Source organism: Aquarana catesbeiana, linkage group LG02 (assembly GCF_042186555.1).
Source record: "Aquarana catesbeiana isolate 2022-GZ linkage group LG02, ASM4218655v1, whole genome shotgun sequence".
Classification (NCBI taxonomy): Eukaryota; Metazoa; Chordata; class Amphibia; order Anura; family Ranidae; genus Aquarana; species Aquarana catesbeiana.
In genome coordinates this window covers 289,624,701-289,650,064 of record NC_133325.1, presented here as the reverse complement: position 1 = coordinate 289,650,064, position 25,364 = coordinate 289,624,701, and the positions used below count along the sequence as shown (strand labels likewise).

At 42.0% G+C, this 25,364-nt stretch overlaps 1 protein-coding gene across 1 annotated transcript in view; it reads right to left on the bottom strand.

Moving 5' to 3' along the window:
* The window catches only part of COL4A2 (collagen type IV alpha 2 chain), a 312,542-nt gene that overhangs the window by 30,084 nt on the left and 257,094 nt on the right, over positions 1–25,364 (bottom strand). Inside the window, exons 32-39 of the mRNA XM_073614494.1 lie at positions 22,495–22,665; positions 20,212–20,355; positions 14,566–14,691; positions 11,731–11,912; positions 4,796–4,859; positions 4,638–4,712; positions 3,971–4,078; positions 3,349–3,456 (exon numbers count right to left, since the gene is read on the bottom strand). Of these exons, the coding sequence (XP_073470595.1) occupies positions 3,349–3,456; positions 3,971–4,078; positions 4,638–4,712; positions 4,796–4,859; positions 11,731–11,912; positions 14,566–14,691; positions 20,212–20,355; positions 22,495–22,665 (978 nt within the window). The remainder of the gene's footprint in view (positions 1–3,348; positions 3,457–3,970; positions 4,079–4,637; positions 4,713–4,795; positions 4,860–11,730; positions 11,913–14,565; positions 14,692–20,211; positions 20,356–22,494; positions 22,666–25,364) is intronic.

Genomic DNA, 25,364 nt, shown 5'->3' with positions numbered 1-25,364 from the left:
GCATGGAAAACCTGTGCATCCCCTGGAGGCAAACACGCACCTTTGAATGGATGTATATGTATGTAGTAGACTACTATATATGCAGTGGACTATGGTTAGCTGGTTCTGCAGACCACCCCTTATTCTCCAACTGTTCCTGTGTCCCTCTAGTGCTGGGCTCTAGCGACTGACATCATATCTCTGAGCCAAGCTGGGAGGATTGTGGGACTAGTAGTCTCTTGAGCAGACATTCTAGATTTGTGGAACTATCCTTGGACTACACATCTCAGAGGGCTCTCTGCAACACCAAAGACCTCTGGGAAGAACTATAAAAGGGCCAGCAGATCCGGCTTCTGGTCTCTTCTTCCTGGGCCCATCAAGTGAACACCTCTCTGCTGCTATGCGAGAGGGCTGCGGCCTACCATGCGGCAATCGAGCAACTCCAGCCCGGCCCCTGAGGGCCCAACTCTGTTTGCAGTTCGCGAGGCATTACCGCAGCACCACCCCATCAGACGGATCCGACGACAGCCTGAGTTCAGCCGTTAGTCGGCCATCTCCGTTCGTCCGCAGAAGCACATCTCATCCAGAATCGCTGTTCGGGAGGTTCCTATCAGATTCTTCAGTTGGTGAGAGGGCTGCCACCCGCCAGTCACAATTCTTGCCTTGTTATCTCTTTTGGACACTGTGTACAGACACCTTGCCCATGGGATAACTTTATTACATTACATAAGACACACCACATAGACATCTGTTACTCGGAAGTACTTTAAGGAATACTACTAACCAGTTTGAGCTGTCCTGCTTAATTTAACATCACTGTGTCATATCTTGGATACAATTCAATGAGCTCCAACTGCTGGTGAAGATCACTGCAGGCCTTGCACACTGGACATTGCTGTTACTACTATTTAAAGGGTCCCTATCCTATTATTATTCTATCTGGTCTCTCATTAGGACGTACAGGTTTAATAGGCCGGCCTATGATACCCCTTTAGTGTGGTATCACATTGCAGTAATTAGTGGATTCTTTCATAATCACACAATTATTCTCTAGCTGTTATTCCACTGTACATATGTGTATGTATATATATTGCACCTGTGGTTCTCAACTGTAATTACACTGTTTTGGGGGATTCCTCACCTGAGTCTTGGCTGTCACTCAGGACTCAGTTGATTCATATCCTCCTATCCACATATCTTTGTTCTAGTAAAACCTAAGAGAATATTTTTATCTAACTTGTGTTGGAGTGTCATTCAAAGGTGCCTGCAAAATGTCTGAATCTAGAGTGTCAGGTGGGCTGGAGGGTACACAGGGTCAGGGCAGTGCAGATGAACATGTCACTCTGAGCAGCCCTCAAGGGAGCAGTGCTACATAGGCTTAAAGCAGAATTTCACACAAAAGGGGAAGTTCGGCTTGTTTGCATCCTCCCCCCTCCCACTCCACTGCCACATTTGGCACTTTTTTTTGGGGGGGAGCAGGTATCCTGCTCCCACTTCCAGTCAAATCGCTGTGGCGATCTGTACGGAAGTACGCAGAAGACTGTGGGACCATTCACAAAGTGTAGCACTGCTCGAGCATGCGCAATAGGAAACCGGCTGTGAAGCAGCAAGGCTTCACTACCAGCTTCCCTTACCCAAGATGCCAACGCCTGCATCAGAAGCCGATTGAAGAAGGTGAGGACATCGCTGGATCCCTAGACAGGTAAGTGTCCTTATATTAAAAGTCAGCAGCTATAGTATTTGCAGTTGCTGACTTTTATTTTTTTTTGGGGGGGGAGACTGGCGCTCCTCTTTAAGAATGCCCATGTGAACGAGGCCCAAGAATCACAAGTCTGACATGAAATATTCTAATCCAAGAAGAGCTTTACTAGCTTCATCAAGGGTAAACCCTTTGATATGTTTCTGTGTTTGCATCCTCCAGATGCTCTGGTTTACCCTCAGTCCAATGTGGGTAAGACCACCATTGAAGAATATATAATGAAAACCTACACCACTACACCCAGTGCTTAGCATGAAGCCAAGTGAGGTGCCCTGGCCATGGGGGAGCCACTAGGATCTCCATGATGAGGTACAGCAAGTTTAATGTTTAATCAAGGCAGATGTGAATATTATGCAGTTATGCTTAAAAGTGTTTGTAACCCTAAAAGAAAAAAAAAAAAAAAAAGAGATTCCTTATAGCAGATTAGACAGCACTGTGCTTGTGCTGTCTAATCTGCTAAGCTGTAAAAAACCTGGCTGATCCCGCCAGTTCCAGTGTCCCCCTCTGTGTCCTGACCACGATAATCATGGCTGCTGAGCCCTGACTACCGTAGTCAGTTTACGTGCCTCCGTCATCCACAGCTCTCCTCTGTCCCCCTCACCCCTCCCTCACTGTCCGCTCATGTCTGTCTGTCAGCTCCCTGTCTGTGTGATCTGCCCCCCCTGCCGCTATTAGTCGAAAAGAAACCTTTAAACATTGTCACTGCCAGCCCCTCTGTTTTATCAAGGCACTCTGTAAGTGTTTTTTTTTAAACAAAACCTGTAAATACCTTTTTTTCAGCAATATTCCGGCCGGTCACGTGACTCCTGGATCTCCTACTCTGATCCAGGGCTACAGTGGGAGGGACTAAGTGGCCAGCGGCCGATTACGTGACCTTCCTGGCTGACGTCAGAGGGAGATCTCAGCCCTTCCCGCTCTAGCCCTGGATTGGAGTAGTAGAGCAGCCGGGAGTCACGTGACCGACCTGAATATATCTGAAAAAAAAGGTATTTACAAGCTTTGTAAAAAAAACACTGAGAGAGTGTGTTATGCCTTGATAAAATAGAGGGCCAGTGAATGTCTGTTTAAAGGTAACAACCACTTTAATGTCTTCAATTGTCTACAGAGCGTTTGTTCTAGAGACCATGATAGGAATACTGTTCTTGATTATAGACTGTATTAATTTCTACTGAGAACATTTGTTTCTAAAACAAGGTTAAACAAAGTAAAATATAAATTGAGTGATAACTATAATTAATATTGCAGACATTTACTTACCTCCCAACCTTCTGAGATGACAAAGAGGGACACTATGTAGCACAAAGTATGTAGGCAAAGGACACAAATATCTCATGCCCCAACTTATATAGGCCATGAAGAATGAATAAGCAAAAATAATTGTCTTTATCCACAGTGGCCTTTTTCCCTCATCAAAATACCAATTTCAATAATTTAGAGGTTGGATTAAAAGTTTAGTGTAATGTAACACTTTTTTCTATAGAAGTTTACACCAAAAAGAGGGACAACAGAGAAGTAAAGCAGGAAAGCTAGATTTGGTTCCGAAAGAGGTAAAGTCCTTCCAAATGAGGGACAGTTGGAAGCTATACATTCACAAACTTTCATTCCATTACCTTGTTGACCCGGTAAACCAAAGATACCAGAACTTCCCTTTTCACCATGGACTCCTGGAAATCCAGGATCCCCCTGAGTTCCAGATATGCCCAACAAGCCAGGTAAACCTGAAGAAAATTAATTGACCATATAAGCATCATCTACATGAAATACAAATAGTTAGATTGCATTAAAAGAGAAGTGGAAAATGGTAGATAGGAAAATAATAAACCTACATACTCACCTAGATGGCGGCAGCATCGATCTAATGATCACATGACCAGGCTATGGTGAAGGCAGGAACGGCTGCGCACTGAGAGGCTGCTGGTCAGGCATCTGGGTGGATCTCAACATTATTATCAAGATCCCTGCAGAACCTGCACCGGCTCTGTGATGTCAGCCGAAAGCGGGCTTTAGCCCGCTGTGGGCTTAATCTGGGTCACAGGAGTGCAGAACAAAGTGCACTCATGTGACTCACAGGAGAAGTATGGCCAAAAGAGCTTAGGCCATAAAAGTTGTCTATAATATTGTCAGGTTTTGCCAAAGATAAATAAGTAGTATGTTGCATTCTGACAAATATTGCTTAAGAACAATTACAACAACAAAGGCAACAATATTTTTTGTCTTGTATCCAATAGATACCTCTTTCTCCTTTTTGTCCTGGTTGTCCAGGATCTCCACTCATTCCTTCAATTCCAGGAAAACCTCCATCTCCTGAAAATCCCTTTTCTCCATGTATTCCCCTTTGTCCTGCAATGTCAACAAAATGTTCAGAAATTTTAAAAGCAGTATAGCATATGTACAGCATGCATTTCAAATAGATTTTCATTCCCGAAATGTATATTTTATTAACACCAATTCTATGATGTCTTCTTGCTCTGAGAAGTAGAAAAAACTATGATGTTTGTCCTGTTTTTATAGCTGAGGTCTATATTATCTGTATTGCACTGTATAAGTAGTCAGTGGTAGTAAAATCTTGGTTGCCCTGATATGCAAACTTTGCAATGCCCTCCACAATTATGGAAGCCAGAACCAGTTATATGTCATCCTCTTCAATTTAAATTTTGTCCTCTTAAAAGTGACTGGCTGAAAAATAACCAAACCTTCTAGATTTTGGTAATTAAAAGTTACTACCTGCCAATAAGAAGAACTATATGTTTATACTGTCAGTTTATCTGTAGCTTCCGCTGTGAGTGTGAAGATATATACACTTTTTATTGCCATGTCGTTAGTCTCATGTAGTCTTTTCACAAACAAGCGCCAAAAAATGAACATATATATAGTCTGATAAAATATATGGAACACATACCAGGAAACCCATGGTCACCCATCACACCCTTATTCCCTCTCTGTCCTGGTAAATCCATAGAGTCTCCTATTTCACCTGGATGGAGGAATGTACATACAAGTCATTATATGTGTACTTTTTCAATCATACAACATATACGTCACATATTGCATGTTTACCTTTATCTCCTAAATCTCCTTTGTAACCTGGAATTCCATATAAACCGGGCATGCCTTTTGAACCCTGTATGAGAAATTTATGAGTGATTTCCACATGCAGAGGACTTTCAAAACATAATGATGATCATATATATATAAACTCTTCTGTCTAATAAATTATTAGTAGCCACACTACATTGGTACATAAGTAAGCTGTCTAAAAAGCAATTGATATGTAGCCAAACTGTGAAAACAGCAATATACAATAGATCTCCTCCCTAAAGAACTTTAGCTAGCCCCTTTAACCACTTGCCTGCCGGCACTTTCAACTCCTTCCAGTCCAGACCTATTTTTAGCTTTTAGCACTGTTGCACTTTGAATGACAATTGCGCGGTCATGCAACTCTGTACCCATATGAAATGTTTATAATTTTTTTCACACAAACAGAGCTTTCTTTTGGTTGTACTTCTGGGTTTTTATTTTTTGCTAAACAAATGAAAAAAGAGCAAAAATTCAGTTTTCCTTAGTTTCTGTTAAAAATGTTTGCAAACAGGTAATTTTTCTCCTTCACTGATGTGCACTGATGAGGCTGCAACGATGGGCACTAATAGGCAGCACTTATGGGCACTGATAGGCTGCACTGATGGGCACTGATGAGGTGGCACTGATGGGCAGTGATAGGTGGCACTGATGAGGAAGCACTGATAGGTGGCACTGATGGGCACTGATTGGAAGCACTGATGGGCAGCACTGATAATCAGGACACTGACATGGTGATCAGCTGTTATTGGACACAACTGTTCATGTAGTAAAGGGGGTGCTGCGATTGGCCCTTTACCCCAATCTGTGAAAAGCTGTGTCTGAAGGATGCAGCGATAACAGGGCACTCAGGGGGGGCTCGGTTCTGGTAGGACGTCAATAAGCGCCCTCCAAGAATTGTCATTCAGCTACAGCACAATTGGCAAGTGGTTAAAATACTGCATCCAGTCCTGAAGACCTCACTCACAAGAAGATATTGATAAGATAGAATAAGTACAGAGACAAGCAATCAAACAACAAAAACGTTGAAAGGCCTGAGGAATAAAACATATCAGAAGAGAATGCAGGAACTTAATGTAGTGCCCTCTTAGTTAGGCTGCTAGGTATGTTAAGTATTTGACTCCTGCTGTTGTCGGAGGAGCAGCGATTGTTTAGTCTGGTCCGCTCAAGGCTTCACAGACTGAGAGTCTGATTGCTTCCCTCTGCCTCTAGAACAAGTTTCTAGCGCTTAGGGAGGGAGGATTCAAATGAACAGCCCAAATATTGAGCATAGTCTAGCCAATCCCTGGGGAGGTGTGCCCCGAAGGTGTCTTCGATGGTGTTACATAGTCTGGAGACCTGAGGAGATTGCCTTTTTCCCTCCTGAGGGAATGGATCTGTGAGCTGAAAGGAGGGGGGCAGCTTGCATCCTAGCAACCTGGACTGGATTCTGGATTACTTTACAAGAGGCTGCAAGTATGGACTGATCTTGTTCTACGATTCAGTGAGTAGAGCCTCCTTTCTGTGCTGCACCTTAAAGCTACTTCATGGTTCCCAGCTGTGAACCTATAGACTGTTCCAGTCTACCTGTATTTGTGCTTCTGTTACTGAGAGAGAGAAATGTCCTCTGCAGAATTGTGCTTAGGAGTTTTCCACATCACCCCTAATCCCCTCACCAGCTTCTACAAGCAATAAAATACAAAGAGACAAACCTCTAGACCAGTGACGGTGAACCTTGGCACCTCAGATGTTTTGGAACTTCATTTCCCATGATGCTCAATACAATGCAGAGTGCATGAGCATCATGGGAAATGTAGTTCCAAAACATCTGGAGTGCCAAGGTTCGCCATTACTGCCCTAGACTGTTCAATGATCCGGATTGAACGGGCTGTTACTGTGTGCCTGGCTGCCTCTGAACGGTTTTAGGAAAGAACCTGTTGAATCTATAGCGGGTCCTTCAGGGGTAGCGCTACATTAACCACCGCCATATGACATACATGTACGTAATTGACTGCAAGTGGTTATACTGGGGTTATGACTGCAGCTGTCAGCCATAACCCTGCATTTTTTTTTAGAGCCAGCGAAGCTCTAGATTGCTTTTACAGGCATCACCCTCCCGCTACAATACAATCATCTCTGATCACCTCTACGGTCTAGGAGACCGGAAGCGATGAGCATTTTCGTCACTTCCGCTTTCCCCGAAAGTAAACAGCATCATTTTTTTTTATATCGAAAGCATCTGATCAGATCTGTGATCAGAAGCTTTTAAGGGCAGAGGAGACATCTGGGGTCAAATAGACCCCAGATCTCTCCATATAGAGTGCCTGTCACTGCCTATTGCTCTCACAAGGGATGTTTATATTCTTTTGACAGTAATAAAAGTGTCAGGGACGTGCTGCCTGCATTAGAAGATGTGTGCCAACGCGCATGCGTGAATTACGGACACTGCGCACGTATGTGCGCATGTGCACACGTTAGACGCGCTTTGGCGCCTAGTGGCCTATAAAAGACGCTCCAGGGGCACTAGGTCCTTGTGGTTTGATCTGCAGTTGTTCCCTGAAACCTGACTCTGTGCTTGTATCCTGTTCCAGTGTTTGACCCGGCTTCCTAACCAGGCTTCTATCTCCAGTCCTGATCTTTGGCTTATTTGACCCCGCTTCCTCCTGTCTGCTGGCCTGATCACCTGTTGCCAAAACCCAGCATGGACTCTGACTAATCTCTGCCTGCTGTTTATGCTGATTTATCTTCTGTGTATGACCTGTCTTGTCTGACCCTGCTCCAGCATGCTGTCCTGCATCCGCTGCTCTTCATCCGCAGCATACCTGCACCTGCTGCTCTGCATCTGCAGCATACCTGCATCTGCTGCCCTGCATCTGCTGCCTTGCATCCGCAGCATACCTACACCTGCTGACCTGCATCCGCTGCCCTGCATCCGCAGCACTCCTGCACCAGCTGTTCCGGCTTCTCATCTGGCACCTAAAGAGAACCCTGCAGGCACTCTTACCCCACCATGCTCTTACCACCAATGTCTCAACTTCAGTGGTCCCCGAGCCGGGGGTTGTACGAGAGGTCTCCCTCTGCACATCAGGCTCAAACTTAAGGTACGTGACAAAAAGTGCTAAATTTTTTTTTTTAAAGAAACAGTGTAAAAATGAAAAAAAAAATAAATAAATAAAATAAAAAGAATGTTAAAGTGCTCCTGTCCCCCCTGTGCTCGTGCACAGAGGAGACGTATGTCATGCAAGCATTTGTCTGCACCACACATCTGAGGTATCACCACAAATGTTATAGTGAAACCAATAATTTTAGCGCTAGACCTCCTTTGTAACTCTAAACTGGTAACCTGTAAAAAGTTTTAAAGCATTGCCAATGGAGATTTTTAAGTATCGTAGTTTGTTAAAGCGTGACATGGTAGATATCTATTTACTTGGCATAACATCATCTTTTATATTTTACCAAAAATTGGGTTACATATTGTGTCCTTTCGCAATAAAATTCATTAAAGTGTATTTTTTTAAAGAAATTTGCATTTGAAAAACTGCTGCGCAAATACTGCGTTTCATAAAAAATTGCAATGATAACTATTTTATTCTTTAGAGCCTCTGCTAAAAAAATATATATATACCGTATTTATCGGCCTATAACACGCACAGGCGTATAACACGCACATTCATTTTAAGAGGGAAGTTTCAGGAAAAAACTTAAATTTTAAATAAGAAACTTTGAAGCAAAATAAGGGTCAGTGCCCATCTGCAGCCTCAAGTGCCATCAATGCAGTGCCATCAATGCAGCAGCCTCACCAGTGCCATCAATGCAGAAGTCTCACTATTGCCATCAATGCAGAAGCCTCACCATTGCCCTCAATGCAGCAGCCTCACCATTGCCTTCAATGCAGCAGCCTCACCATTGCCTTCAATGCAGCAGCCTCACCATTGCCATCAGTGCAGCCTGATCGATGCCCATCTGCAGCCTAGAGGGGACAGGGAGGGGGACGAGCGCCGACAGATTACATACAGTGAGAATCTCCTATGATAGACAGAACAGTGGTCCAATGGTGGCCCAGGAGACGGGACTTCCTAGCTGCCAAGTAAACAGGAGATTTTCACTATATGTAATCAGACGGCGCTTGTCCTGCCCCCTCCCTGTCCCCTCCCTGTCCCCTCTGAGGTAGCTAAAATTGAAGTATTGGCGTATAACACGCACACGCTATTTGCACCCGATTTTCAGGGTGAAAAAGTGCGTGTTATACGCCAATAAATACAGTAATTGCTTGGAGGTTCTAAGTAACTTTCTAGCAGAAAAAAATACAAATTTTTACATGTAAACAAAAAGTGTCAGAATAGGCTTGGTCTTCAAGTGGGTTATATATACGGTCTTGTGGAAAGAAGGGACACAAATAAAACGCTCAAATACATTAAGAATGTGAATAAGGTTTAGTACTTTTATTATGAAGCTAAGATGAAGAACACAGAGACATGACCTAAACTAACAGTAGGAGAGTTTAAAACTTAAAGGAATAACGGTGAAGCACCTTAATAAAGCAACAGCAAACTAAATAATCAAGTAAATAATAAATTAAAGCATCCACTAAAAAATCATGTGCATAAAAACGTGAAAGTGAAAATCCCACAAAAAAATGTACAGTATAAGTAAACGAAAAAGTCCTTTAACTCCAGAAATGTCCCTGTATTGTTTTCACCATCCAAAAAGGGAACATCATGTACAACTGAGGGTAAGACTGCACTCACCAGTTCACTAGCTGCCAATGCAGCTACTGTATACGCTTGACATCACGCCACCACTTCTGGTTTCTGAACTGGCGGCCATCTGAGTAAGTGCAGTGCTGTATATGTTTTTACTGCTTGGCATCTGGATGTTTTTCATCATTTTTATGTGATTCTAATGCATGAGTAATAAATTATAGTACTACACTTTATCTTTTATTTTGGTACTTGGCTCCTAGCCCCCACTTGTGGGCTGCTGCTGCTCCTGTCAGAGGACCTCAGGTGGATGGATAGAACTGGATATCCATAGATTGGAAGCTGAGATTGTTAATTCCCAAGGCATGATTTGCTGTATTGGCAGCTTGTGAGCTGGTGAGTGCGGTCTTACGCGGTTGCACATGGTCTCCCCTTTTTTGGATGGTGGAAGCAATACACGGACATTTTTGAAGTTAACGGACTTTGTAGATTATTTATGCCTTTGTGTGTGATTTTCACTTTCACGTTTTTATGAACATGACTTATAGTGGTGCTTTAATTTATTATTTACTTGATTATTTAATTTGCTGTTACTAAATTAGGGCACTGCACCTTTATTACTGTCATATGTTGTTGTTTTTTTGTATGCTTACCTATTGCTAGCAGCCTTCTATTTATTATTATTGTTTTAGCACTGACTTATTACATTTATATCCTTTGACGTTTTTTAAAACTAAAAGTATTTACTAGGGATGCACCAATACTGTGCTTATACAGAGTATTGTGAACACCGCTTTAGGTCAGTCTCCCATCTCCACCTCCACTAACATACAGACCAGGTGCTGGCCTGGTCCATCATGGATTCAAAAGAGCAAAAAAGAATTCTGGTTGGCCAGCACGTCCAGTAAAATCACCTTTATTTCAGCAAGTCCATAAAAACATGTCCAAATACTCGTACTTGTGAAAATGCTCTCAAAACCAATACTTTGCGGTGCTTTTTGTGTCCAAATAGGCAGTTTATTAAAATGTTATAACAACTCACAAAGTAAATATCTAGTCAAATCCATATCTGCAGTGTCCCCGTTCCGCCGATGATAGTAAACCACAGCAATCAGAGATGTCCGGGGATCCGCCCCCAAGCTGGGACGGGGAAACTGCAGATATGGATTTGACTAGATATTTACTTTGTGAGTTGTTATAACATTTTAATAAACTGCCTATTCCTGCACTACATGGTGCTTCGCTTTCTTTACTGGGTTCACACACACAGGAGTGGTGGGGGAAATCGCATGTGATTCGGACAGGAATCGCACTGCATTCCTGTTTAAATCACATGCGATTGTTTGCAGTGCGATTTGCGCCTGTTCATTTTGTATGGACGCAAATCGCACAATAAAGTGTCAGTACTCGGTATCGGCGAGTAATTGACCGAAAGTAATGGTACTCATACTCGCTGATAAAAAATGGTATCAGTGCATCCCTAGTATTTACTAAAAGGTTAGATGATGCTTGGAGAAGACTTTTAGCAGGGGTAGTAAGTCAGTGAAGCAAATTTAAAAATGCTTGGGACAAACATAGTGCTATACTTAGATGAAAAGGTTAAAAAAAAATTCAAAACAAAAAGGGGCAGACTCGATGGACTACATGATCTTTTCCTCCCATCTCTCTTCTAATGCCCCGTACACATAAGCGGAAATTCCGCCAGCAAAAGTCAGATGAGAGCTTTTGGTCTGAAAATGCGACAGTGTGTATGCTGCATCGGACTTTTGCCGCTGGAATTCCAGCCAGCAAAAGATTGAGAGCATGTTCTCAATTTTTCAGTCGGAAAAAGTTCTGATCTGAAATTCTGATCATCTGTACCAATTCCGACGCGCAAAATTCCGGAATTCTCGGAAACAATTTGACGCATGCTCGGAAGCATTGAACTTCATGTTCTCGGCTCATCGTAGTGTTGTACGTCACTGCGTTCTTGGCGGTCGAAAGTTCAGAGAACTTTTGTGCGACCGTGTGTATGCAAGGCAAGCTTGAGCGGAATTCCGTCGGAAAAACCATCCAAGATTTTTCAGACGGAAGTTCCGCTCGTGTGTACGCGGCATAAGTTCTGTTTCTAAATATAGAGGAATATTTTAACTAACAAAGCTAAATATTTCACTTGTTGCAACTTTTCTCAGACTATAGTGGTTGCCTATCCATAAAAGTTTTTAAATCCAATATACTCCAAGAAGGTGACATACTTACTCTAGGACCTGTAAATCCTGGGAATCCACGAATGCCTGGAGGACCAACTTGTCCTGGGGAACCAGGAAAACCAAGAAATCCACTTTGTCCAGCATCTCCTTTATTCCCTTTTTCAAAGCTTGGCATTCCAGGTGAACCAGCTTGTCCAGGAATTCCAGGCTGGCCAGGTATTCCTTTAGTTCCTAAAAGTAATTAAAAACATATAATACATATAAATAAGTAAAAAATTAAGCTTAGCCTCAATCCATTTAAAGTGGTTCTAAAGACAGAAGGTTGTTTACCTTCAGGGCCCATTCACATCTGAGCGTTTTCAGCTCGGAAAATGCTCATCTCAAAAGTTCCAAAATGCCCAACAAGCAAAATCCCATTCATTTAAATGGCCCCTGTTCACATTCTGTCACCTGAAGCAAAACGCCTGAAGCTCAAAAAAGTACATGAGCTTCTTTTTAGGCAGATTACAGGCGTTTTTCTGCTTTTTACATTGGTGACCTTTTTGACTGGTACAAAACTGTGGCAAAATCGCAGCCAAAATCACGTTAAACGTTAAAAATCGTGTGACTTTCTGCCTGAAAATGATATGCTCAGGAGTGAATGCAGCCTAAAGCATACTTTGCATTAAGGTAAAAATGCAGCTTCCCCGGCCAGCCCCTGTTATACTAACCTGAGACCAATCTCGATCCAGGGCTACACCCAAGAGCAGTGTCTCTCTCTGCTCTTGCACTCTTCACAGGGCAGACTGATAGCAGCAGAAGCCATTGGCTCCTGCTGTGACAAGGGAGTGGGGGTGGGGGCCAAGCTGTGCTGCCTGTGTCTATGGACACAGGCAACGCAGTTTAGGATCGAGCATGCAGGTGTGCCACCATGAGAAGCCACTTCCTATGGTGGCACATCGGAAAGAGGATGAAATCAGGAGCGTCGGCGGGGTACCCTATAAAATAAGGATTGGGGCTGCTCTGTGCAAAACTATTGCACAGAGCAGGTAAGTATAACATGTTTATTATTTTAACAAAATGACCCTTTGCAATCATTTTAACTCCTCACATAATTCTCAATTAGTTTAATATCTTACAGTATATCACAGACAATTACATATATTTATATCCAGCTTAGATCCATACAAAAGAGGAGATGGGGAAGGCTTTGTAATTAACTTTAAGTATTTCCTGGATCAAAATGCACTTCCTCAGTAGATAGGAGGCAGATCTAAAATTTCACAACAACTTTTAGCTGACAATGTAGATGGTATGATGAAAATATGAACCTGTCAATAAAAACTGGTAAATCAATAATTGTCTCTGAGAAAAACGAAAGGGTGCCTCTGCGTCCTCTTACTATCTGCTATCATTTACCAAGAAATCTTCTCTATGTGCACTAAAATGATTGCCTGCAGGCATGCATGCTGATGTGAGTAGTTAAAGTGTCATTAAATCCACACTAAGAAAAACTCTCATCACATGCTATATAACAGAGTGTGCATACCCACAAAGCCATGAAAGCATTCATTTTGTGTAGAGTAAAATATATACCTGGTTGATCCTGTCTTCAGCTGTCCCTCCCATCTTCTCTGTGTCCCCATTGCAAGCTGAGATTGTGAAGCCCAGAAGTGTCCTCTACTGAGTATGCTCATATTTCAGTTCCTTTCTAAGCTGTTTGTTTCCTCCTTTTTCTTATCTGTGCAGCCCACATGACTGTGTATACACCCACATGAGATGTGGGTGTATGCACATTGCTAAATGACATTCCCCTTCCTCCCTCCTCCTCCATGTCTTCCTATTGCTAAACACTATGGGGGTGGGATATAGTATGCTGATTGATTACGCTCACTAAGAAACTCACTTAGTTTTAATATAAATCAGTCTTAAATATATAAGTACCTTAAATAATAATAATAAATAAATATAGTAAATGCATTTGCTAATACCTGTAAAGTAAACAAATAGCCTTGGATACAGATGCCGTCTGAATAAAATTAAAGCTATTGTATGTCATCCTTGACTCTGCCTACCATAATAAAATAGAAGTTCAGTTTTTTATTTTAGTAATCATACTGACCTAGGTGGATGCAGCATCGATCCAATGCTGCATCTGTCCTCTACCGGCTCTAAGACTGAGAACCAAGCAATCAAAGATCGTTGATCACTCAGTTCTCAGCGCTCCATGAGCAGAGAGCTGGTGACTGTCAGTCACCACTGTCTGCTCTGCCCCCCCCCCCCATGCTCACTGGAGCACTGGGCTGTGGAAAGAGTGGGGGCGGCTGGCTCAGGTGAATTGATTATGGCTATTAAGACTTCTCTGTTGAGTATCACTTTAAGAACATGACATTCATTTTTCATGAATGTAATTCATTCATGGTTTTTGGCAGGTACCCGTTCCCACTTCCGGCTGAGCTTGGGCAGAAGTTCGGCCCCCCTCCTCCTTCTCTTGCCGCTGGGCCATTCACTAAGCACAGCGCGCTTCGCGCATGTGCAGTAGGGAACCAGTTGTGAAGCCGCATCCCTTAACAGAGATGGCGGCGGCAGCACCCCAGAGCTGATTCAAAAATCGACTTGGGTGAGGACACCGCTGGATCATGGACAGGTAAGAGTCCTAAATTAAAAGTCAGCAGCTACAGTATTTGTACTTTTTTTTCTGAAGGAGCCTGGAGCTCCGCTTTAAGGAAAAAATTATTAAAAGCTTCCAGGTTTGATTTTTTTTGTCAAAGCTTAGTTGAACAAGCTGAAGTTAGAAGCTGATTGTCTACCATGCACAGCTGCACTAGGTTTTGCACTCTCCAGTTTGAGTAAATCAACCCCATTATGTGATGCATGTATAACAGGAAGGGAAGTATATGCTTACCATTTAGCCCAGGAAATCCCGGAGATCCAGTAACACCTAAATTTCCTTTTTCTCCCTTCATCTTGTCTAGCATACCTTCCTCTATTTTTGGTTGTGTTCCTGGAGGTCCCTCCTCCCCTCGATCACCTAAATACATTCAATAGTAAGAATTAACATAAACTTTGTTTAAGTATAAATAATCACAAAAATGTCTATACTCATTCAGGTCAAGGGTGAAACAGTATAATTTCCATAAACTCTCTTTGTTCATACTGTCTAGATCAGTTGTGGTCACATTACAGTATAGGGGGCCTGAAGTATGGCTTCTGATGTGTTCAAAGGGCTGCAGAATAGTTTGATTGTTATAAATGTGCTGTTATTATTTATTAGAACCGTAGTATTAGCTCTTGTAGTGTACATTCATTTATTACCTATCTTAACTTCTTCAATACTGGCCACTTTCACCCCCTTCCTGCCCAGGCCATGACAATTGCGTGGTCATGCAACACTGTACCCAAATTACAATTTATTTATTTTTTTTCACAAAAATTGAGCTTTTTTTTTGGTGGTACTTAATCACCACTGGGTTTTTACATTTTTTGCTAAACAAAATGAAAAAGGCCGAAAATTTTGAAAAAAAAAAGTTTTTCTTAGTTTTTGTCAGTAAATTTTGTAAATAAGTAATTTTTCTCCTTCACTGATGTGCACTGAGGAGGCAGCACTGATGGGCACTGATAGGCTGCACTGATGGGAACTGATGAGGCGGGACTTATGGGCACTGATGAGGCGGCACTGATGAGGGGGCACTAATGGACACTGATAGGTGGCACTGATATGCGGCACTGATGAGCACTGATAGGCGCCACTAACAGGCGGCACTTATGGGCAATGACAGCTGGCATGGATAGGCGGCACTGATGGGTGGCACTGATGGGTGGCACTGATAAGCAGGCACTGATGGGCACTGAAAGGCAGCACTGATTGGTGTCACTGATGGGGACTGATCTTTTTGGTGTCACAGATGGGTACTGATTGGTGTCACTGATGGGCATTGATTGGTGTCACTGATGGACACTGCTGGGGCTGCACTGATAATTACCTGTACAGATCTCCCCTGCGAGGAGATTCTGTTGATCAGTTTGAGGTGAGGAGAGCTGATAAACGGCACTTCCGTGTTTACATGGACATAGCCAATCACATGGGTAAAGAGCCGCGTCATTGGCTCTTTACTGAGATGTGGGTCACGCTGTGTCCTAGGAACACGGCACGACCGTGATCACCACACCGCGTGCCCCTGCGGGCATGCAAGAGTGGTGACACTGGGGCAACGTCATATGACGTCATTTTACTATACGGCAAACGGGAGGTGGTTAAGTATTTAAATGTTGTGGTGACTCAAGTGGAGGGTAAGTAGCACAGTGGGCACACACTGAGCACTGGTTGTGTGTTGATCGCCACCAGTATAAGTTAAAGTAGAATTATAGGCAAAACTTTTTTTTTCATTTTGGATAGAGTAAGGGAGAGTTATAACCCCTGTAAGGTTAATTTTTCCGTCTTTGGCCCGTTGGGGAGATTTACCTTCACTTCCTGTCCCATGGCCAAACAGGAAGTGATAGGAAATCCCTGCAAATTAAGGGAATTCTTGGGGACCCCCTCGTCACCAGAACTAGTGTCTCCGTTGGAACATTTTTCCTCTATTACTTTTCTGGGGACAACCCAACATTTGATTTTTTTTACTTTCACTTTCAATGGTAAACAGGACAAATAGAGAGGGTGTATCTCCCTAATGGGGGCACAGACAGCAATAAAAACCCAGTAGGTGTTCCAATCCCTTTCCACTCTGTCCAAAACTAAAAAAAAGTTTTGCCTTTAGTTATACTTCAAGGGGGTTTATCCAAGTTATCCAAGTTATCCAAGGGGGACATGCAAGGAAAATAAAAACAGCATTTTAGCTTGCACATGATTGGATGATAAAATCAGCAGAGCTTCCCCTCATTTCAGATCTTCCCCTCAGATTTACAGCGACTGCACTTCCAAGTGCACTTTCAGTGCAATTTCAAGTGCACTTTGCATTTGTAGTTTGCACTTGTAGTGCAAAGTGGATTTGCCTTTCGTAAATAACCCCCAATGTAACTATATGTAAGGTAATGCAACAGGGGCCACATACTTGTACTGATAGGTTATTCCTATTGCCATGAAAAAATTATGAATGTGAGAAAGAGGGGGCATGAACGAAATGTAGGCCTGCAACCAGTTAGCACAAGGTGAAGTAAAAGTCAGCTAATATGCTAGAATTCAGTAGGTTATGTCTGTCTTCTAATAAGAAGGAGCTCCCTTGTAAAAGTCAGAGCCCTAGTAATGAAGGGAGGTCAGGAAACGTGCTCCCTTAGGATGTGTGTGAGAAGGCCAGATAATTAGGCTTGGTTCATACCAGTGCGACTCCAAAGTTGCACCAATTCCAGTGCGACTTTGGAGTGCAACTTTACACTCTCTGGCACTCAAGTCGCAAGATAGTTGCATCCTGGTAGCGCAGGAACGTTTTTAAAATCAATGGGACGTTAAAGAGGTTATAAACCTCTCTGTGGAAGTTGTACCTATGGGTAAGCCTAGAATAAGGCTTACCTATAGGTACTGTAAATATCTCCTAAACATGTGCCGTTTAGGAGATATTTACTGTGTTTTGCACCGATGATATCATCGGCGCATGAGCTGTGAAGAAACGACCTTCCGTGCCGTTTCTTCACGAGCGAGTGCCTGACTGACGTCACGTGGTTCCGGCCAGTCACAGAGCCAGGGTCCGCGGCCCCGGAAGGAACAGGGGCGAACATGGATGCGGCCTGCAGCGGGGGCAACACGGGCTTTGTTTGCAGGTAAGTGTCACATAATGTGCTAGTAAGTGATGCATACTAGAACGTTATGCTTTTACTTTGCAGGGGGAGAGGAAGGAAGTGAAACTTCCTCTTTAACCACTTCAGCCCCAGAAGATTTGGCTGCTGAATGACCAGGCCATTGTTTGCGATTCGGCACTGCGTCGCTTTAACTGACAATTGCACGGTCCTGTGACCCTGCACCCAAACAAGATTGATGTCCTTTTTTCCCCACAAATAGAGCTTTCTTTTGGTGGTATTTGATCGCCTCTGCGTTTCTTATTTTTTGTGCTATAAGCAAAAAAAGAACATCAATTTTGGAAAAAAACAATATTTTGTACTTTTTGCTATAATAAATATCCCCATTTTTTTTTTAAAAAAAGCTCATTTTTTCTCAGTTTAGGCCGATATGTATTCTACATATTTTTGGTAAAAAATATCGCAATAGGCGTATATTGATTGGTTTGCGCAAAAGTTATTGCGTCTACAAAATAGGGGATAGATTTATAGCATTTTTATTATTATTTTTTTTTTTTAGTAATGGCAGCGATCTGCGATTTTTATTGGGACTGCAACATCATGGCGGACACATCGGACACTTTTGTTATAGTTATACAAATCAAAAATCATACATGTGAACACACTAAATAAGGGGGTGTAGACTAAACCCCTACATCTGTGATAGATCCACACCCAGAAGCCACCACAGATGAAAATTACTTAAATTAAGTCAATAATATAAACATAAAGTGCACCTCTGCCTAAGTAGTGCAAAATATATATAAATTAATTAAAAAATATATAAATATATAAAAATAGTGAACATAGACCAAAAGATGCTAAATCATTGGCATTAGGCAAAAACGTATACCATAAACCATGAAAGTGCACCTCTGCCTAATTAATGCAAATATGTACAAATCAATTAGTAATTAGTGATCATAGTCCATAAAGCTGTCCGGAGCGGAGTGTGAGGGGAGAGAAGCGGAAAGTTGATACATTTGTAGCGAGAGAAGAGCGGAGTGTCCATTGTGTGCCCGAGAGAGAAGAGAGGAGAGGAGAGAGCCGGGAGAGGAGCCATGACCTGGAATGTTATCTCCCCGGACACACTTGTTGCTGGATAAGCAGGAGGGAGCTACTATGAATATACTTTAATCAACAACACGGTGAGCGGAGACCATCCTGGATGTCTCATATGATTGTGGTGGAGAGGAGATCGTGGTCGAGATACTCTATGCTGTTTTCCCCTTCTGGGGTTGCTGGATTCGGTGAGTGGGGACCCTTGAGGGGGAGCACAAAAGTCACTAAGACCATCTGAGAGCACCCCAGTCACGGTTTTTCTTGAAAAAAATTTTGAACATTGGTTTTGAAGAGATTCATCACTTTATGGACTATGATCACTAATTACTAATTGATTTGTACATATTTGCATTCATTAGGCAGAGGTGCACTTTTATGGTTTATGGTATATGTTTTTGCCTAATGCCAATGATTTAGCATCTTTTGGTCTATGTTCACTATTTTTATATATTTATATATTTTTTAATTAATTTGTATATATTTTGCACTACTTAGGCAGAGGTGCACTTTATGTTTATATTATTGACTTAATTTAAGTCATTTTCATCTGTGGTGGCTTCTGGGTGTGGATCTATCACAGATGTAGGGGTTTAGTCTACACCCCCTTATTTAGTGTGTTCACATGTATGATTTTTGATTTGTATAACTATATCACTGAAGATCACTTTCCTTTCTGCATATTAATTAATTTTTGGTGGTAACATGCACCACCAATAGGGGTTACGGTTGGGGGTATAAACTGCCTTTGGTATAGCATAAACTGTTCTTGGTATAGCTTATACTAGGACAGTAAGGGACCACATAAATACCCCCCCCCCTCCTCCCCAATACACCATCCCTTATAGTCCTATAGGAAGCGCCATACCCCATTTAAATATAAATTTTACATTTGGTTCTTATTGTCTCATGTACAACATTACAAGTGCCCACACCATATTATACAGTACCCACTGAAGTCAACCTAGTAAAGTAAAGTAAAGGGCTATGATCCTGCACCTGTAGAAACTATTATAATATGGCTTCAACTTATTCAACTTGCTGCCTTAGTTTGTTGTATTTGTAATGTATGTGAATTCTATAGAAAAGTACATTGATACCTGAAATAGTGGTACTTTATAAAAACTAGAGAAAAATAATAGATATTACGGAATATTAGGATTAAATCTGACAGCCAATATGATAGTTTGATATGCTGATTTCTCATTATATGAATTTATACAGTTCCTCATCAGAAATAAATGCTAAATTCCAGGAATGGGCATTAAGTACAATATTTCTGGGGCTTACCAATGGTGACAAGCAATACTGATTTGGGCATGCAATAATCCATGGATAGGTAAAATAGCATGTCACATCCACCTAACATATTACTACTTAGCATAGGTATAATAACATTTTTTTTTATTTTTTGAAATATTTTTATTGAGTTTTTACAATACAGTGTACAATTCAGCTAACAAAGAAAAGTATACAGCTGAATAACTCTAAAACAGAGCGGTCGTTCAGTATATAGAATAAGTGGGGGGGGGGGGAGAAAATGAGAAAAAGGGGTATGTTTACCCGTGAATAAAACATAAGTGGAGTGGTTCATATCAGTAGCGAAACATTATAACAGGTTTTGAGCTGGTGTATTACTGTAGCAATTCAGTGTTTTCAATCAATTTTAGTGGATTATAAGATAAAGCAAACCAAACATAAACATAAGCTTAATTATGAGTACCTTTGTTTCCTGATACTCCTAGATTTCCTCTTTCTCCTGGTAAGCCAAAATTGCCATACTGGCCCTTAGGACCATCTAAGGCAGGCTGTCCTTTCTCGCCCTTCATTCCTTGGAAACCTGCCATTCCAGGAGAACCTTTCACTCCTATTTTAATTGTAATTGAAAAAAATGGTCATTACGCAGTCAAGGAAAGCTTAAAGGAGAAGATGATCTTAAGTCAAAATAGGACAGCATACAAATATAAGGGGACAACAAAGACAGGTCCCACACTCACCACCACATTGATCAGGTTTATTGTTGTTCTCAAAACAGGTAAAACTATGTCATACTACAGATGTTTCATTCATTAGTTTTGTGCATTCTTGAGAAATCATGATTTTTTTTTACCAGAAATAGATGATATGGTATATCTGCAGTGTTTTTTTTCTTTTGTTAGGTTCAAATATGAACCTTAAGGTCTGAGCACTGTTGTGGTTCCTTTCTGTAAGTAAATAGCTTTCCTATATAGTAAAAATAGATCAAGATGTGAAATAAAGTTTAAGCCGGTAAGCTTGCTGGAGAACACGATTTTTAGAGGAACACAAATAGGAGCTCTGTCTGTGATATATGTCTGTTCACATGCTGTGTGTTTCAACGGTCCCAAAGTAGATGACAATTAGTTGGCTAAATACTTTATATCATAAACATGTGGCATTTTTCCCCTTTTTTGCATCTTTTGAACAGTTGATCTCTTCTTTTTCACCACTTACTGTCTACATCCATATGCTCCAACATTATCTTACACCATCATGCTGGACCAGCTAACTGATAATAGTGGACCATGCACAATGTGTGTCAGTACTACAGCTTTAACCAGGGGTACATACTGTATGACAATACAGGACCATTATACAGCTGTAATCCCATGACAAGTACATGAAGACGGACCTTCATGACAGGATCATCAGGTATTATTGTAATGAAAGAGCAGATTACAAAAAATGAAAATGACCTTTCAAATTACACTACTATGTTAAACTATATGAATTTAGCCCTCTGTAGTTCTATTCATTGAACACTGAATAGTATAGCTAACAGTGTGGTGTAAGAGAACATGAATAATGGGCACTAAGAGGTGTATATAAAAAGTATAAACGTATAACATAATGCTGCTTACCTTTTTCAAAAGTAAACTAAATGTATTAATTTATGAATAAAATCTTTGCTTAACAATAAACATTTAGAACACCCATGAAACGGGGTTTACAGAGCATTAGGGGATTTCTAAGGAGGGAGGACAGCAGAAGCTGTCTCCCTTTAGGCTCTGTCTAAATGAAAGTCCATGAAGAACAGAGCAGGCAGGATTCACTCACCTAACACATACAGTTATGTGTGTACATTTTTTCACTGAGCTACTGAGCTCTCTAAACAGCAGACATTTTTTTCAACAGAGCAGCTACAAATGCATAGGTAAACATATAAAAAGAAACCTAGAGCTCCACATTCTGCCATAAAATTAAATTTCTTTATCGTTTTTTCTAGTCCTGAACATATAGGCGGGGCCTGGCATTTGGTACCCGAAGTAGAGAGAATGCATACAGAGACCAATGAATGCAGGAATGTGTATTAACACAAAAGTTACGACAGCGTAGTAACAGGATCTGTTTAACATGGTCGAACCCAGCACAGCAGTACTTTACAGAAGGTCTTGCAAACACAGCCTCAGTATTACATAAGATCCTTTAAACAGCTTACGATGCCCGCAACTGCTGACGAAGGCGATGGCTGGATGGTGGTCTGTCAACAAGGCAACTGAAGATGGGAAAGACTCCTAGTTGGCAACACAGGTGTGCAGTTACTACTCTGTTCCTTCTCCACTGAAACCTTTTCCTATGCTCGGCACACTGTCCCTACCCAGCGGGCTCCTGTCCCTTACCTAGCCATTTTGCAAAAGTGCGCCAACTGCAGTGTGACAGTGATATTTATTACCGCTGCTCACACTAAAGATGGCTGCCAAGGTCATCCGGAGCAGCAGTGTCCAATCAGACATCTGCTCTCCCTCACCTACGGAGGCCTCAGAGGAACAAGAGTTCCTCCTGTCCTCCACCCTCTCTGCATAGCGGTGACTGTCACTGTGCCACCTGTGCAAGGAGGCCATGCTACACCTGCCTATAAACATAATAAAGAGAATATATCCAAACCACTATACTGAACCTCGTTTTGGTCATCTTCATTATTCTGACCAGGTTTTGCTTGCCCTCACACTTCTATGATCAACCCCCAAAGGAACTAAGTTTTACCTACCCTTTACACCAGGGTGTCCACCCATACCAGTCAACCCTGGGAAACCTGGATCTCCAATTCTTCCTCTTATGCCAGTAATTCCCAATTCTCCTTCATCTCCAGCTGCACCTTTTTTCCAAGGTTGTCCTGGGTTTCCTTGTTCTCCTTCGTCACCTCGTGGTCCAGGAGAACCTGTGTTTAAAATATAAAAAAAATGTACAAAAGTAATTAAAGTATAGACAAAGTCTCTCTTTATCCTAAATTTATGATTTTTTTATCGCTTTGTCTATACTTATTCATACCTCTTTTTCTTTCAGAGAACATGTTTGCATATGATGGATATCATAAATACTGGCATGTTCACATTTGCCATGTTTATATACTGTATATAGTAATTCAACCAAATTGAAAGAATATCTTTAAACAAAACTTTTTTTTTGCGTAAGAGAACACCTGCGGAGTTGGAACACCTGCCAGTTTTTGCTGTCTGTGGCATAGAGATATTTCCTAATTTCCCGTTCTTGTGATGTTTTATATTGTTGTATATGTACATAAGTTCGCTATGAAATGGTGTTAAAATCACAAGGACCTGCAAATATGGCTCATTTTGTATTAGCAGTGAGAGAAAGAGTAAAGTAAACACCATGATGCATTAGTCTAATGCTGGCTATACACTATACGAAAAATTGGCCCAAATTCGGTCATTTGGCCAGTTTGTTTGTTTTTTGTCCAGTTAATGGGCACAAAATCGATAATCGTTGGAACAATTTTGAGCCGAAAAAAGAAAGGAAAAGTTTGGAAATTTTATGCTGAACAAACAATAAATTGAAAGGTTAATGTGTTTCCCATCCGAACTGTTTGCACTAGGTATATGTAAAAAATTGAACAAAAAACTGATTCATTTATGTCCACTGAACGAATGTTCGTTTTTCGAAAATGGGTTCGGCCAATTTTTCGTATAGTATATGGCCACCATAAGTGATGATCAGCCTTGTGCCTTTGGCATCTGCTCATCAGTGCTCAGCAATGAAGCTCAGGTCTCTGCACTGCACACCTGCTCTAATTAAGAAAGTGTTCAGGAAGACTGAACATTCAGGGCCAGTTCACACCATAGAAACACAGTCCGGATGCGTTCCGGATGCTTTTCTGCATACGTGTTTTTGGAGTGTTCCAGTGCGTTTTTCCCCCCTCTTTTTTCTTAAAGCGGGGGTTCACCCACAAAAAAAAAAATATTAAAAGCCAGCAGCTACAAATACTGCAGCTGCTGACTTTTAATACATGACCACTTACCTGTCCAGGAGTCCAGCGATGTCGGCAGGGGACGCCGAGAACCCGCTCGGTTCTCGGCAGCTGCCGCCGCCATCCTAGCTGAGGGAATCAGGAAGTGAAGCGTTGCGGCTTCACTTCCCGGTTCCCTACTGCGCATGCGCGAGTCGCGCTGCGCGTCCCTAGTGGTCCCCGCTCTCTCCTGGGAGCTGTGTGTTCCCAGGAGACAGCGCGGTGGGGACAGGAAGAGGCATAGACTCCCATGGGAGTCTATGCCGGAAGTGGGTGCAAATACCTGTCTCAGACAGGTATCTGCACCCCCCTCCCCCCTGAAAGGTGCCAAATGTGACACCGGAGGGGGGGAGGGTTACGAAAAGCGGAAGTTCCATTTTTTGTGTGGAACTCCGCTTTAACTTCAAATAAGGAGATGTGTGTTCCAGTGTGTTTTTGGTGCGTTCTGGTGCGTTTTACAGCATTCCAGTACAGTAGTCCAGTGCAGAAAAAATGCAGTGGAACACACTAGAACTGCAAGCACTGGTGTGAACTATGCCATTGGAAACCATATAATCTCCTTTCCATTATTTGATGCAGAAAAAAACGCACTGAACTGTATGTGGTGTGAACTGACCCTCAGTTGTTCCTGTGCCTGACCAACTAGCTAGGTTAGGTTTAGCTCCCTTTCACACTGAGGCAGTTTTCAGGCATTTTAGCTCTAGAAATTGCGCCTGGAAAACCGTCTCCCATTCATTTCCGTGTGACTTTTCACACTGGGGCTGTGCGCTTGCAGGATGTTAGGAAAAGTCCTGCAATCAGCATCTTTGGGGCGGTTTATGAAATGAATGGCCAGCGCTTCTAAAGCACCGGAAAAGCGTGTTGGAAGCGCTTCAACAGGGGCGTTCTTAACCCCTTCTTTGTCTGCTAGCGGGGGTTAAAAGCGCCCCGCTAGTGGCCAAAGAGCGCATTTGGGAGGCCCCAGTGTGAAAGGGGTCTTACACTTGCGGTTGAGATGTGGTAAAAACATGCAGTTGAGCCATGTTTTTATTGATTCTTATTGTATAAAAATGGGACAAAGGCATCTAAATGCTCAGTGTTCTTGCCTAGTGGTCCGATTGTTGCATTTCATGTGATCACAAGGGGAATAATTAAATCTCGCTGCATAGCCAAAATATTATCATCCAAGTTGAGTTTTAAAGAAGTGCAATATTAGTCAAAAATAAAGGGCATGTAAGCGCACTCAAAAATTACCTTATACATTTTATTAATATCCATATAAATACTCTTTACCAAAATATTACCCTGCCCTCCCCCAAACAACTTTAAAAACAGACTCTTCTGGGAGGCTTGTCAGTTAATTACCCCTATGGGACATGCATCTAGGGTTGCCACCTCATCCCTTTAAACCTGAACACATATTAATTACACAGGTTTTGTGGCTGATTAAGGTGGTAATTAAACTCAGTGCCTTACCTGCATTCAATTAGCCACAGAACCTGTGTAATTAATATGTGTTTGGGTTTAAAGAGATGAGGTGGCAACTCTAGTCTCCTACCTGGCCACCAACAGTCTCCTCAGCTTTCCATATTCCTCCCGATTTTGCCCGCTGATATGGCTCTCCCATATTTAAG